Source organism: Tursiops truncatus, chromosome 3 (genome assembly GCF_011762595.2).
Source record: "Tursiops truncatus isolate mTurTru1 chromosome 3, mTurTru1.mat.Y, whole genome shotgun sequence".
NCBI classification, from domain to species: domain Eukaryota; kingdom Metazoa; phylum Chordata; class Mammalia; order Artiodactyla; family Delphinidae; genus Tursiops; species Tursiops truncatus.
Window position 1 is genome coordinate 49,032,003 of NC_047036.1, and position 13,554 is coordinate 49,045,556.

General features: G+C 34.4%; 1 protein-coding gene across 9 annotated transcripts in view; it reads left to right on the forward strand.

Moving 5' to 3' along the window:
• The window catches only part of IPO11 (importin 11), a 249,283-nt gene that overhangs the window by 59,297 nt on the left and 176,432 nt on the right, over window positions 1-13,554 (forward strand). For all 9 annotated transcript variants that reach the window (XM_073802150.1, XM_019929993.3, XM_073802149.1 and 6 more), the window contains exons 7-10: window positions 3,982-4,040; window positions 8,768-8,816; window positions 10,272-10,342; window positions 12,658-12,850. In XM_073802150.1, coding sequence (XP_073658251.1) covers window positions 3,982-4,040; window positions 8,768-8,816; window positions 10,272-10,342; window positions 12,658-12,850 — 372 coding nt within the window. The remainder of the gene's footprint in view (window positions 1-3,981; window positions 4,041-8,767; window positions 8,817-10,271; window positions 10,343-12,657; window positions 12,851-13,554) is intronic.

Consider the following 13,554-nt stretch of genomic DNA (forward strand, 5'->3'; position numbering starts at 1 on the left):
TCTCTGTCACCTTCCCTGAGCTGAGCTTATCTTGATGCATGTATTCCGAGGTTCATTTCCTTTCTAAAACATTCACCATCATTTTATTTTCTTTGTCTTCCTTCTGTTCTGGTTGCTGAGGCTCTTTTATCTTGTGTTTCTTAGTTTGAGCTCAAGCAAACTTTATTTCTTTCTTACTGCAGCTCATTTTGCATTCTCTGTTTTATTTGTAAACCCTTTTATCATACTCACCTTAGTACCTTACAATGGCACTACTCCAGTGCATCACTTACATCAATAAGATAGTGGATGCACAAACCCCAAACTGTCAACACATTTTGGGGAACCTTGTGGACAAATTATTTTAAAGGACTGTTGACATGTAAAATCCAATCCATTGTACAGGTGGTTTTACAAGTGAATGGAGATGGTTTTGCCAACATTCTTGAGGAAGACATTAAAAGGCCTTAGAAATGTTTACACAGAAAGAATTAGAGAAACTGATACAAGATTAGATACATAAAGCGTTGTGTAAGTACTGTATTTAATGATTAAGGAATTTTCATGAATCCTTTTGATTGTAGAGTCTTTTTGTCTCACTGACTTCAAAGCCTAACTCCTGACCCAAATGATGCTGTTCTACTCTACATTAGCCTGCTTTAGGCTCTTCGATATCACAGCATCTCAAGGTCTTAGATACACATTAGCATTTCTAAGGCATCCTGACATGGAAAAATCTCATAGCATTTTTCTTTAAAATACTTGTTCTGTCAAGCTGTAAATTTCTTTGCTTTTATGACTTAAATACTTAGGACTAGAGCTTTTGTCACATGTAATCTTTGCATTTATACCTGTGTGCATTTAGTATCCTTTAGACAGGCGTATGTTCATTACTTCATTCATCATATTTATAGGTAGGTGCTTGGTTCTGGGGAGACAGATATAATAAAATGGTCATACAAGTACATGTAAAATGACATCTGTGACGGGGGGCCTTACAATGTTATGATGATTGATAATAAGGTCAGAAAAGACTTCCCTGAGAAACTGATGTTTGAACTAAAATCATAAAGTATAAATGGAAGTTAACTAGGTGATAAAGGGAGAAAGAAAGCACTGTCCCAGATAGTGTAGACCAAGGTCCTGTGGTGGGAAAGATCTTGTCCAGGGTAAGGGATTCAGCTTGAGCCCTATTTTCTCCTATTATGGTGCAGTAACTTGAGTTGTATATAATTGAGGGTATGAAACTGAAGGTCTTTAGACATTTGCATTCTAAGCCTAATTTTAATACACTGACTTTATTAATTTTTTATTGAAGTTTAATTGATTTACAATGTTGTATTAATTTCTGGTGATTCAGAAAAGTGATTCACTTACACACACACACACACACACACACACACACACATACATATACACACATTTTTTTTCATACTCTTTGCCAGTATGGTTTATTACAGGATGTTGAATATAGTTCCCTGTGCTATATATATAGTAGGACTTTGTTATTCATCTGTTTTGTATATAGTACTGATAGTATGTTTCTGCTAATCTCAATTCCTAATTCATCCCTCCCCGACCCCCTTCCCTTTTGGTAAGTATAAGTTTGCTTTCTATGTCTGTGGGTCTGTTTCTGTTTTGTAAATAAGTTCATTTGTGTCATATTTTAGATTCCACATGTAAGTGATATCATATGGTATTTGTCTTTCTCTTTCTGACTTCACTTAGTATGATAATCTCTAGGTCCATCCGTGTTGCTGCAAATGACATTATTTCATCCTTTTTTATGGTTGAGTAGTATTCTGTTGTGTGTATATGCCACATCTTCTTTATCCATTCATCTCTCGATGGACATTTAGGTTGTTTCCATGTCTTGGCTATTGTAAATAGTGCTGCTATGAACATTGGGGTGTATGTATCTTTTCGAATTATGGTTTTCTCCACATATATGCCCAGGAAGGGGATTGCTGGATCATATGGCAACTCTAGTTTTTTAAGGAACCTCCATACGGTTCTCCTTAGTGGCTGTACCAATTTACGTTCTCACCAAAAGCGTAGGGGGGGTTCCCTCTTCTTCACACCCACTCCAGCATTTATTACTTGTAGACTTTTTTCAAAAAAATTATTTATTTATTTATGGCTGTGTTGGGTCTTTGTTGCTACACACGGGCTTTCTCTAGTTGCAGCGAGTGGGGGCTACTCTTTGTTGCTGTGCGCGGGCTTCTCATTGCAGTGGCTTTTCGTTGTGGTGCATGGGCTTCAGTAGTTGTGGCACCCAGGCTCAGTAGTTGTGGCTCACAGGCTCTGTAGTTGTGGCTCACAGGCTCTAGAGTGCAGTCTCAGTAGTTGTGGCACACAGGCTTAGTTGCTCTGCGGCATGTGGGATCTTTCCGGACCAGGGATCGAACCTGTGTCCCCTGCATCGGCAGGCGGATTCTTAACCACTGCGCCACCAAGGAAGTCCCTGTAGACTTTTTAATGATGGCCATTTTGACCAGTGTGAGGTGGTGTACCTCATTGTAGTTTTGATTTGCATTTCTCTAATAATTAGCGATGTTGAGCACCTTCTCATGTGCCTATTGGCCATCTGTATGTCTTCTTTGGATAACTGTCTATTTAGGTCTTCTGCCCATTTTTTGATTGGGTTGTTTGTTTTTTGTTATTGAGTCATATGAGCTGTTAGTATATTTTGGAAATTAAGCCCTGGTTGGTTGCATCATTTGCAAACATTTTCTCCCAGTCTGTAGGTTGTCTTTTCATTTTGTTTACGGTTTCCTTTGCTGTGCAAAAACTGTAAGTTTGATTAGGTCCCATTTGTTTATTTTTGCTTTTATTTCTTTTGCCTTGGGAGGCTGACCTAAGAAAACATTGGTACGCTTTATGTCAGAGAATGTTTTGCCTATGTTCTCTTCTAGGAGTTTTATGGTTCATGTCTTATATTTAACTCTTTAAGTCATTTTGAGTTTATTTCTCTGTATGGTGTGAGGAAATGTTCTAACTTCATTGACTTACACGCGGCTGTCCAGCTTTCCTGATATCACTTGCTAAAGAGACTGTCTTTTCTCCATCGTATATTCTTGCCTCCTTTATTGAAGGTTAATTGACTGTAGGTATGTGGGTTACACTGCCCTTAGACTTCACCTCATGAACACTAAGTCTTTAGTTATATAGAAAGCAATGCTGTCTATAAAGTTGTTTTCTTAAAGTGAAGTGACTTTAAATTTGATAATATAAGGTGGTAGTCTTATGCTGCTATCATGCTTGTTGTTACTGAATTCTGCTAAGTGTTTTACATATATTGTACTATTGAATTCTTTAATAACCCTATGCAGTAGGACTTATAACCACATTTTATAGATGAGGAATGTGAGATCAGAAAAGTTGCCCAAAATAATACAGTTTTAGACATTGGAGCTACGATTTAAGTCTAGATCTGACTTCAAATCTGTTAATCCTGCTTGTCTCCCTGTGTACATTGGTTTACTTGTAAAATGTGATGCTCGCAATTGAGCACTGTAGTTTATTCCAGATTTGGAAATAGAGTTTAATCTTTTTATCCCTTTTTGCAGGTACTATATTTTCATTAATGTAGCCTGAAACTGAATAAACCTTTTCGGTCACTGTTGAGTCATAGTTTCAAGTTTATGGAGTAGAGGTAACCTTCTCAACTTAGCCTGTAGGTGTTATTGCAAGTGAGAAGTGCTAACAGTTATGTAAATTGAACTAAATTTTGCAGTATGGTTTTAAAAAACATGAGTAGTTACGATAAGTGAGAAGAGCGTTGCTTCTTAGTCACAATGACTGGGGTTTAGTTCCATCTTTCCCACTTCATAACCAACCAGTGACCAGAAGTTACCTTTCTTTATTAAATGAAAGGATTAAGCTAGATTAACCTCCAGGCTTGATGAGGCTTTGTGATTCTGAGTCTATTATGATTATGATTTTAATAGGAAAAAATATGAAAAAAAAAAGATGTAAGTAAAGCTTGATTTTACTTTTCAGTGCTGCGTAAGTTAACTGTTAATGGATTCGTGGAACCTCATAAGAATATGGAGGTGATGGTAAGTGAAAGAAGTCATTTAATTTTTTTAACTTCGGAAAAGTGCTTGGTATTTTCCTGAATGTTACAAAGTTTATTCTTTTTACTTGGCATTCATTTAAAAGTTTTTTATTAAATGACCACCTAGTTTTTTACTATTCTGTATATATTATACTACACTTTTAGACTTGTGGTCTGTTTTTAGACATACAGAAACTATGTTAAAGCAGAAATATTATGTGAAGGAGAGGAAGTAGAACTAGGATGGTTCTCAAGATGCCGTGGTGCATTGATAGTGTTACTTTGAATTCAAGTGAACTCTTATGAATTTGAGTGCTATGATAACATTACCAGGGTCAGTGTAGATTGATTTATATCCTTGGTATTTTCCTTTGTCTGTTCTTATGTTCTTAAAATGTGTTTTTTTCCCCTTGAATCATAACATTTATGCTCTTTGCATTCAATTAAAAGTTATGTATATAAGAGGGGAAAATTCCATTGATAAGCCCAACAAGTTGTGAAATATATTCATTTTTGGTATCACGTCATCTACTTTTTCTATATGCAGAAATATATAGCTGCATAAATTTTATTCCTTAACAAAATGGAATTGTATTATACTTGCTCAGATCTATATTAGTTTTCACAGTGAGTTTAGGTCAGCTAAGATGTTACTCTCTGGATTGTCTTGGGGGCTGCATAGGAATTGTGGAAAGAGTATATTTAATTGGGTCTTTGGGTCTGTCCTACTAGATTTGACCGGAGCCACAGTTTTGTTTTAAATCTTTACTGTATTTTGTATTTCCATAAGATTATGATTGAAATAATGGTTCTATTGTTAAAAGAGTTCAGAAACTGCTAATATACATCATTATAATGTAAAGATGATTTTTTTCTATAAAAGCATTATATGCTTATTTTTTTAAAGGTTAAAAAACTCAGAAAAGGAAACAGGAAATAAATCATTTAAAAACTTACTATCAGAGATATTGCTAACATTTGTTAATTATCCTTTAAGACATCTTATGCATATTCTTTCAGATATACTTTCTTCCTCAATTTTATATGAATGAGACCTACAAGCTGTTTCCTTACTTGGGTCCGTCTTCCTTCCTTCCTTCCTTCCTTCCTTCCTTCCTTCCTTCCTTCCTTCCTTCCTCCCTCCCTCCCTCCCTCCCTCCCTCCCTCCCTTCCTTCCTTCATCTATTTATTTATTTTTGGCTGTGTTGGGTCTTTGTTGCTGCGCAAGGTCTTTCTTTAGTTGTGGTGAGTGGGGGCTATTCTTAGTTGCGGTATGTGGGCTTCTCATTGTGGTGGCTTCTCTTGTTGCGGAGCACGGGCTCTAGGTGCGGGGGCTTCAGTAGCTGTGGCTCGTGGGCTCTAGAGCGCAGGCTTAGTAGTTGTGGCACACAGGCTTAGTTACTCCGTGGCATGTGGGATCTTCCCGGACCAGGGCTAGAACCTGTGTCCCCTGCATAGGCAAGTGGATTCTTAACCACTGTGCCACCATGGAAGTCCACTTGGCTTTTTCTCAAACTCAGTGTATTAGGGATATTTTTCTCATGTCAGTAATATTGTTATATGTCATGTTTTTAATGATTGTATAGTAAATCCATATGATTGCTGTCGGTGTACAAATTTTTTTAAAAATGATAAAATTAATCATAGGTTTTCTATAATTTACTTGCCCAATTATCTGTTGATGACAGGTAGGTTGTTTCCAGTTTTTAATTGTTGATAAATGGTATTGGAATGAACATTTGGGTGCATATGTCATTGTGTACTTTTCTAAGTGATCTTCTAGGATAAATTCTTAGAAATGGAAATGTTGGGTTAAAGTGTATGCACACTGATGATATTGATATATATTACCAAATTGCCTGACGATATATCAAAAACAATCCCAGTTTTAAATACTGATACATTTAAATATCTATATTTATTGCCATGCTGTCAAAGAACATTTTCCAGAAACCAGTTTGACAACTCCCCCTCATTTCCCTCACTAGAGTGTAAGTTTCATACTGCAGAGACTTTGTTTCATTCACTGTTCACTCCAGAGCTTGGAACAATCTCTGCAGTATAAAAATGTTCAGTAGTTATTTGTTAAATGAATGACTATATGATATGGTAGAAACATGTCAGAAGACTCAGTGATTATCTTGTTATGTAATATTATTCTGAGTACCATAACATTAACTAAAATACTGAATATGTCAGGGTTTTTTTAGTGAAAATGAATTGATTTGAATCATATTTCTGTAAACTAGAATAATAGTTTTCAGTGAATACTATCCCTATTTTGTGAGCCTTTGGCTTTTCCTTGAGAGTCTTTCTTCTGTCTCAGAAATTGTACGTCAGCCTTTACTCAGTTATAAATGCTGTGTTGTGGCATTTAATGTATATTGACTAGTTGTAAAGAGAATAGAATTTTAACAAATTATGGGCAACTTTTCAAATAACATAAAGATCTTTAAAATAACATGGAATTTAAAAGATGCTTAAGAAGCACTATATGATAGTCATGAGATCTGGGTTTCTGGAGGCAGATAAATTTGGATTTGAATCTTGGCTTGGCCTTTTCCTGATAACATGACCTCAGACTATTTACTTACCTTCCTTGATACTGAGTTTCCTTTTTTGTAATACGAGATGAAATAATAGTACATATCCCATTGGATGTTGTGAGGATTAAGGGAGATAATGATTTTTGTAATGAGTTCAGCACCTAATTAAAATGCTCTGTAAATGACCATTTAATGATAATTTTAAGGGGTTCTTACTTTATTATTACATAACAATAGTCAAGTGAATTAGTTGATTTGGATTGCAGATTAGTCGATGGTCTAGTTCTGTAAGTTCCTGATCCTCTTGATGTGCTTAAAATTGATGGCCTTTATAATTTTCTCCTCTCTTTAGAGAACCCTGACTGGTACACAAATTATATTTAAAAGAAAATAGAATAAAATTCCTTCTATCTTGTAGCTACTATATGGGACCATTGAACCCCTGTATAAATTTAACATACATATGGGATCTCGGTGATTTTATTTTTCCTGTTTTGAAACATTCTGCTGTTTCATCATCCTAGGAATTATTTTATTGTTAATTATCATTACTTATTCTCAACTGTGCTTAAAAAGATTGAAATAGTATGAAAATGAAAGAATGATGAGATTGCCAGAGGATGAGGCAATAGTGAAATTTGTTGTTGTCCTGCAGTTTTCTTACAGTGTTGTCTACTGTATTGCATCGTCTTTTAGGAAGGTGTAAAAGACCACAAACACTATCTCTTTACTATTAGCTTTCATTTAACACAGTCGAGAGTTCAGGATTTTTCATTTCCTGCTCGAAATGGCTGAGAAAAGAAAATTAACAGGAAAATGTTTTATAATTTTTACATGAATCTGAAGATGGATGCTCTCAGAGAGACCAGTAGCAGCACTCTAGACCCTAGTGATGATAGTGAAATTGTCTAAGTGAAATCCCAGCCTTTGTGTCTTCAGGTGATGATATCCTAGTTGAATTGTCTCAGGCTCAGGAATTGATGAGTGAACAATATATTTCTATATTTCAAAGAAGAAATAGAGCATTCTGTTCTAGTTAGTCATTCATCAGGAAGGCCTTCATTGTGTAGTATTTTGTGACAAAAACCTGGACCATCTCATTTGCTAGCAGGACACGTGACATCTTTTATGATGTTTATACACCAGAATTTATTGATACAAAGAAGTCTGTGATAATTAAATTCTTAAAAATTTTTAATAAAGTTGTTTTTCACTATTCCTTTATATTTATTTCTGTAAAGTTTTTTTAATTAATTTATTTTATTTATTTTATTTTTGGCTGTGTTGGGTCTTTGTTGCTGTGCGCAGGCTTTTCTCTAGTCGTGGCAGCAGGGGCTACTTCGTTGCGGCGTGCAGGCTTCTCATTGTTGTGGCTTCTCTTGTAGTGTAGCACAGGCTCTAGGTGCGTGGGCTTCAGTAGTTGTGGCTCGCGGGCTCTAGAGCGCAGGCTCAGTAGTTGTGGCACACGGCTTTAGTTGCTCCGCGGCATGTGGGATCCTCCCAGACCAGGGCTCGAACCCGTGTCTCCCCTGCATTGGCAGGCGGATTCTCAACCACTGTGCCACCAGGAAAGCCCTATTTCTGTGAAATTTTCATAATATTTTAAAATATATATTAAAAGGTAAAGGTGTATTGGACCCATATGGTAAATGGTGAGTCTTGCCTTTTCTGGTATCTGAAGGCTAATGTTTTTAATACTTGAGATTGAGAACTCTGCTATAAATAATTGCTACCATTTATTCATATTACGAGTACTTATTATTGCTAAATACCATTCCTGGATTCTGGGATAGAGCAAAATAACAAGGAAAAGTTCTTGGCTCTTAAGGATCTTACATTTTAGAGGGAGGAGACAGATGATAAACAGTATGTCAGGGGGTTATAAGGCTATAAAAAAAATAAAACAGTAAGGAGAATAGAGAATATGTAGTGAAATAGAATGCGTAATAAATAATTTTTTATTTATTGCAAAGTGATTTAGGTTATTGAAATGAGACACTGAGGAGATGAAATAGTTATTTTGTTGTGGAAGGCTGAAGACATTTTATAATAATGGAATGATTTTTATCTAATTTTAACTTTTTAATATGATGTGATAAGTATGTTTTAGTTTCCCTGAAAAAGTGTAAGGTAAAATTATAACAATAAATTGAGACTCTTCAAAATTTTTTTTCTTTTCTAGGGTTTTTTACATGGAATATTTGAACGTCTAAAACAATTTCTAGAGTGCAGTAAGTACTTCCATGATAGTAGTTTTTAACTGTAGAATCCTTACTCATTAATAGCTTCCGCTTGGCACTTGCAAATCTGTAGTGGCTAAAATCTTGTTATCTCGGTAATTAATTATCTGAAATTAAATTGGAAGCTCAGCTTTGTCTTCATATACCTGTCTTGTCCTAAGTATTGAGGAAATGTTTTTTAAAAAATAAAATTATTTTGTATCCATTCCTTCCTCTGTATTTCTACTGCTGCTACTACTCCGTTCCATGCAGACATCCACAACGGTAGTATGTTTAGCAGATAATAAGTGTAGACCCTATGTCAAATGCTGTTTAGACTTTTTATTGATTGTTTCTTTTAGTACATTTTATGTATCTGTTTGATATAAATGTTCTTAAATGGTTACATTCATTTTGTAAATCCCTTGTTTATTAACCTTTCTGACTTACCTATAGGACCCTTTCTGATCCACTCTCCCACACGAAAGAATTTAGCATTTGCATTTGTGTTGTATTATACTGGTGGTCTGTTTGTTATCTTTTTCTCTTCCCTATGATTATAAGCACCTTTGCTCAGAATACACACACATAACATACACAGGATACACATGAATGCGTGCACACACACGTATGTATAACCTGTATACGTGTATGTTTTTTATGTGTGAGTGTATTGGGAGACTTACTATCCTGAGAAGATACCTTAGTGTACTCACTTTTAGGGAGTTGCTGATTGTTTTATGTCAGTCATTTTCGGTTTAGTAGAATCATTATTGAGTGTGTTGCCAGGTATTGTTCTGGGTACTGTGCATGTAAAGATGAATAAGACAGCTCATATAATACAGTTTTTTTCCCCTAAAAATGGTCATTTTCCTCTGGTCATCCCCCTGGGGGAAAAAGAAGGAAGAATAGAAGTCTTTCCAGGAGAAGAGAATGACATAACTGTTGAGACAGAATATGATTAGTATGATTAGGGAGCAAGATAGTTAATGAGCTGATGGACATTATTCTGAATGTACAGAAATTAATTATACCAGGGAAATTATCAGAAGAAAATTGTTAGACGATATAGGAAAAATAATGATTATGTTAATCTTTGAATTCTGTGTTTTTACTTATGTTGCTTGATAGGTATTTCAGATATAACTAGTTTAGATTTTGAAACTGTGATTCCTGATTTTATGGATAAAATTGCTACTGTGAAATGGGCTCAGTTTGTATTTTAGGATTAATTTTATGAAATATGGCACTGAAGTTTACTGTGTCAAGTACAAGTCTTGGTATTGCTTTTTAAAAACTTAATTTTTATTGTTTATTTGTTTAGAGTTGGGAATACACACTAGTGATGCAAAATGTGCAAAAATAAATCTGAGCAGTATTTTTGTAAAAAGTTTTGTCATTGTCTTGGTTGTGAATTTCTAGAATATTATAAATTTTTTACTAATATTTGAAATGTATTTCTAACAGGTAGAAGTATAGGTACAGATAATATATGTAGAGATAGACTGGAAAAGACCATCATTCTTTTTACTAAAGTGGTAAGTTTTTTTTTTATCTTAAGTATGTTTTCTCAAATGAAATGTACATACTCAAATTTAGGAAGGAAAATGATTTTTTAATAAGCATACACTTTCACTTTAGTGTTAAGGTAACTTATTTTCTTACTGTGTATAAGAAAGCTAAAAAACCCCAAAACCCTTGTATCGTGAAGTCTTTAGAATGCATATAAAAATTAAATTTATATACCATATATCATAGTGTATGTCACCTGGATGTAAAAAAAAAATCAGTCCTAATAAATATTAGAGAAGTTGATTCGCATAAGGCTCATTATTCTCAAACCCACTGGAAAAAGCAGAGATAAAGAAGACAGCAATGCAGTTCAGCAGAAAGCAGCTAAGATGTCGCAGTAGATAATACTAGGAAATCATTATATTCATAATGACAGATTATCATCATTAATATCAAATATCTTTTGAATATAATTATATGGGTGCATTGTACTAGGCAGTGTGTATGTATTTCTGATGAAATTAAGTTTTATAAAAAATATTAATTTTTACAAAGTTTTGGTCTTGGAGGTTGGGAAACGTACAAAGAATTGGGTATAGCAGTGAGGAAGACCTGGTTGGAGGACTGCATAGCCCTAAAACAGGTGTTTGAAGATAGGTGGCAATATCTAAATCTGTAGCATATTTCCCCCTTTTCATTGAAGGATCATTAATAGGGTTGAGGTTGTCTGTGCCCTGATGGGGCCAGTGGAGCAAAGGAGTAGAAATGAGCTGTTCTTATTTTTTGTGGTTGGGTAGCAGTTACTTTCAGTTTCAGTTGTCTTCATTTCCAACTCACTTTCAGTTTCTGTCTTCATTTCCAACTCTCATGGTCCAAAGAGCCTCAGCAGCAAAGCCCACCTCATCCAAGATCCAGATAAAATTGACTTAGATCCTTTAAGTTAAAAACAAAAAACACATAGCAAAGTAAAACAAAATGATGTGGTTAGGCAGTGGGACTACACAGTGTGAGTATATAATTTATGAAATTCATATTTATGGTCTTATGACTTTATTAAAGCTTTTTAAATTGGAACATTTAAAGTATGCCTCCAAATAGAACTGAGTAACTTTGAATCACATGAGGTTATCATTCAGCTTCAGCAATTATCAAAATAAGGTCATGGTCAATTCTGTTTTTACCTGTATGCTGCTTCTCTTTCCTTTCTGTTTGTTTTAAAGCAAAGCCCAGATATCACATAGTGTTATCTATAAATATTTGAATATGTGTCTTTAAGTGAGGAAGGATTTAAAAAAAACATATAATCTAACAATATTATCACATTTAAAAAGTAGGAATGACTTCTTAATATCATCTAAATATTTAGTCAGTTTTCAGATTTCTCTCATAAATTTTTTATAGTTTTTTTTTTTTTTGAATAAGGATTCAGTAGTGTTGGTTCTCTTTATGTCTTTTTTTTCTTTCTTTCTTGTTACTTATTTGTTGAGATAACAGATCATTTCCTGTAGAGTTTTCCATGTTGTGGATTTGGCTGCCTACATCCTGATGTGTTATTTAACATATTTCTTTGTCTCTATACCCCTCCTACTCCCATATTTATTACAAATTGCTAGTTAGATACAGAGGCTTGATCACATTCAGGCCTTTTTTTTTTTTGGGAGGAGGATGGCAGTGACAAGAATACTTTACAGGTGATGCTGTGTATTTCCTATTGTATCACATCAGGAAATGCACAGTGTCTGGTTGTCTAAAATTGATGAGTGAGCTATTGTAAAGTTCTTCAGTAGCCTTTCCCTTATTTAGCAGCCATTGATGATCATAACTTAGATCTGTTGTTTGATTAGGGGTTACAAAATGATGGCAATGTAACTCTATTATTCCTTTTGAATTTATTAGCTGGAATTCTTCTATAAGGAAGAAATCTGTCTCATCAACTGTTTGATACATTGAAATACAGTTGATGCAGGATAGTTTTTTGATTCTTTGCCTTTATCTATTACTTTTTTAAAAGCCTATCTTTTGTATACTTGTACTTTTTGTATCACATTTGCCCATTGATATCAAATTAAATATGAAGTAAGTTTATTTTGAACCTTGTACTAGAAATAATAGAGAGTTCAGGTAATGAGATATAATCTGATTTAATCCACTGTTGTATGATGTATCCCAGGAAGTATATTACATGTCTATTACATGTGAAACTGCATATACATATATACATGGACTTCCCACCAAGGTTCAAAACTTGCTAAGTGTTTATTACCAAAGTTATGAGATATACCTATGAATGATTATATTTCCTATGTGAATTTGATACATTTTAATTTTTATTTCTTTATAGCTTTTGGACTTCTTGGATCAGCATCCCTTTTCATTTACTCCTCTAATTCAGAGATCACTGGAATTTTCTGTAAGCTATGTGTTTACAGAAGTTGGTGAAGGAGTTACATTTGAACGATTCATTGTCCAGTGCATGAATCTTATTAAGATGATTGTCAAAAATTATGCTTATAAGCCATCCAAAAACTTTGAAGGTAATGCTTTACTGGTAGTTTTATTTTGTTCACTTCCTTATTTTAATCTAAGCATGAAGCAATTGCTATTTTTATGTAAGTTTTTTGAAATTCATTTATTTAAGTCTGAAAAATAAAATATTGCTGGGACATGAAATAGAGATAAGGATTTGAGCCTTTAATATGTGAATGCCAGCTTTTAGAAACCATACAGTGCATTTAGTAAACTTTCTTTTGCAACACAGTAGAAGATCAGTTGAAGCCCTCCGGTAACCACTGCAGCTCATTTGTAGGCTGTATTTATTTGTACAATTAAAACTTTTCTCTGACCTTGTATAAAGTGATGTTGCTTCTAGACAGATTAAATTGTTTGTTGTATTACAGTTGACCCTCCAACAATGAGGAGGTTAATCTGAGTATAACTTATAGTTGGCCATCTGTATTTGCGGTTCCTATGCATCTGAGGATTCAACCAACCACGGACCATGTAGTACTGTAGTATTTACTGTTGAAATATCTGAGTGTAAATGGCCTTGCAAAGTTCAAGGGTAAACTGTATTTGGAATTCATTCATGTACATGTATATCGAGATGAATGAGAAAGTCTTGTAGGACAGAGAGAGAGATACATAAGTAACTCACTTCAATGTGGTGTGATAATATAGCATGGAAATGTACAAGCTATAGTGGTAAGACGAAGCAAGACTGATGTGTGTGTGGTATGAA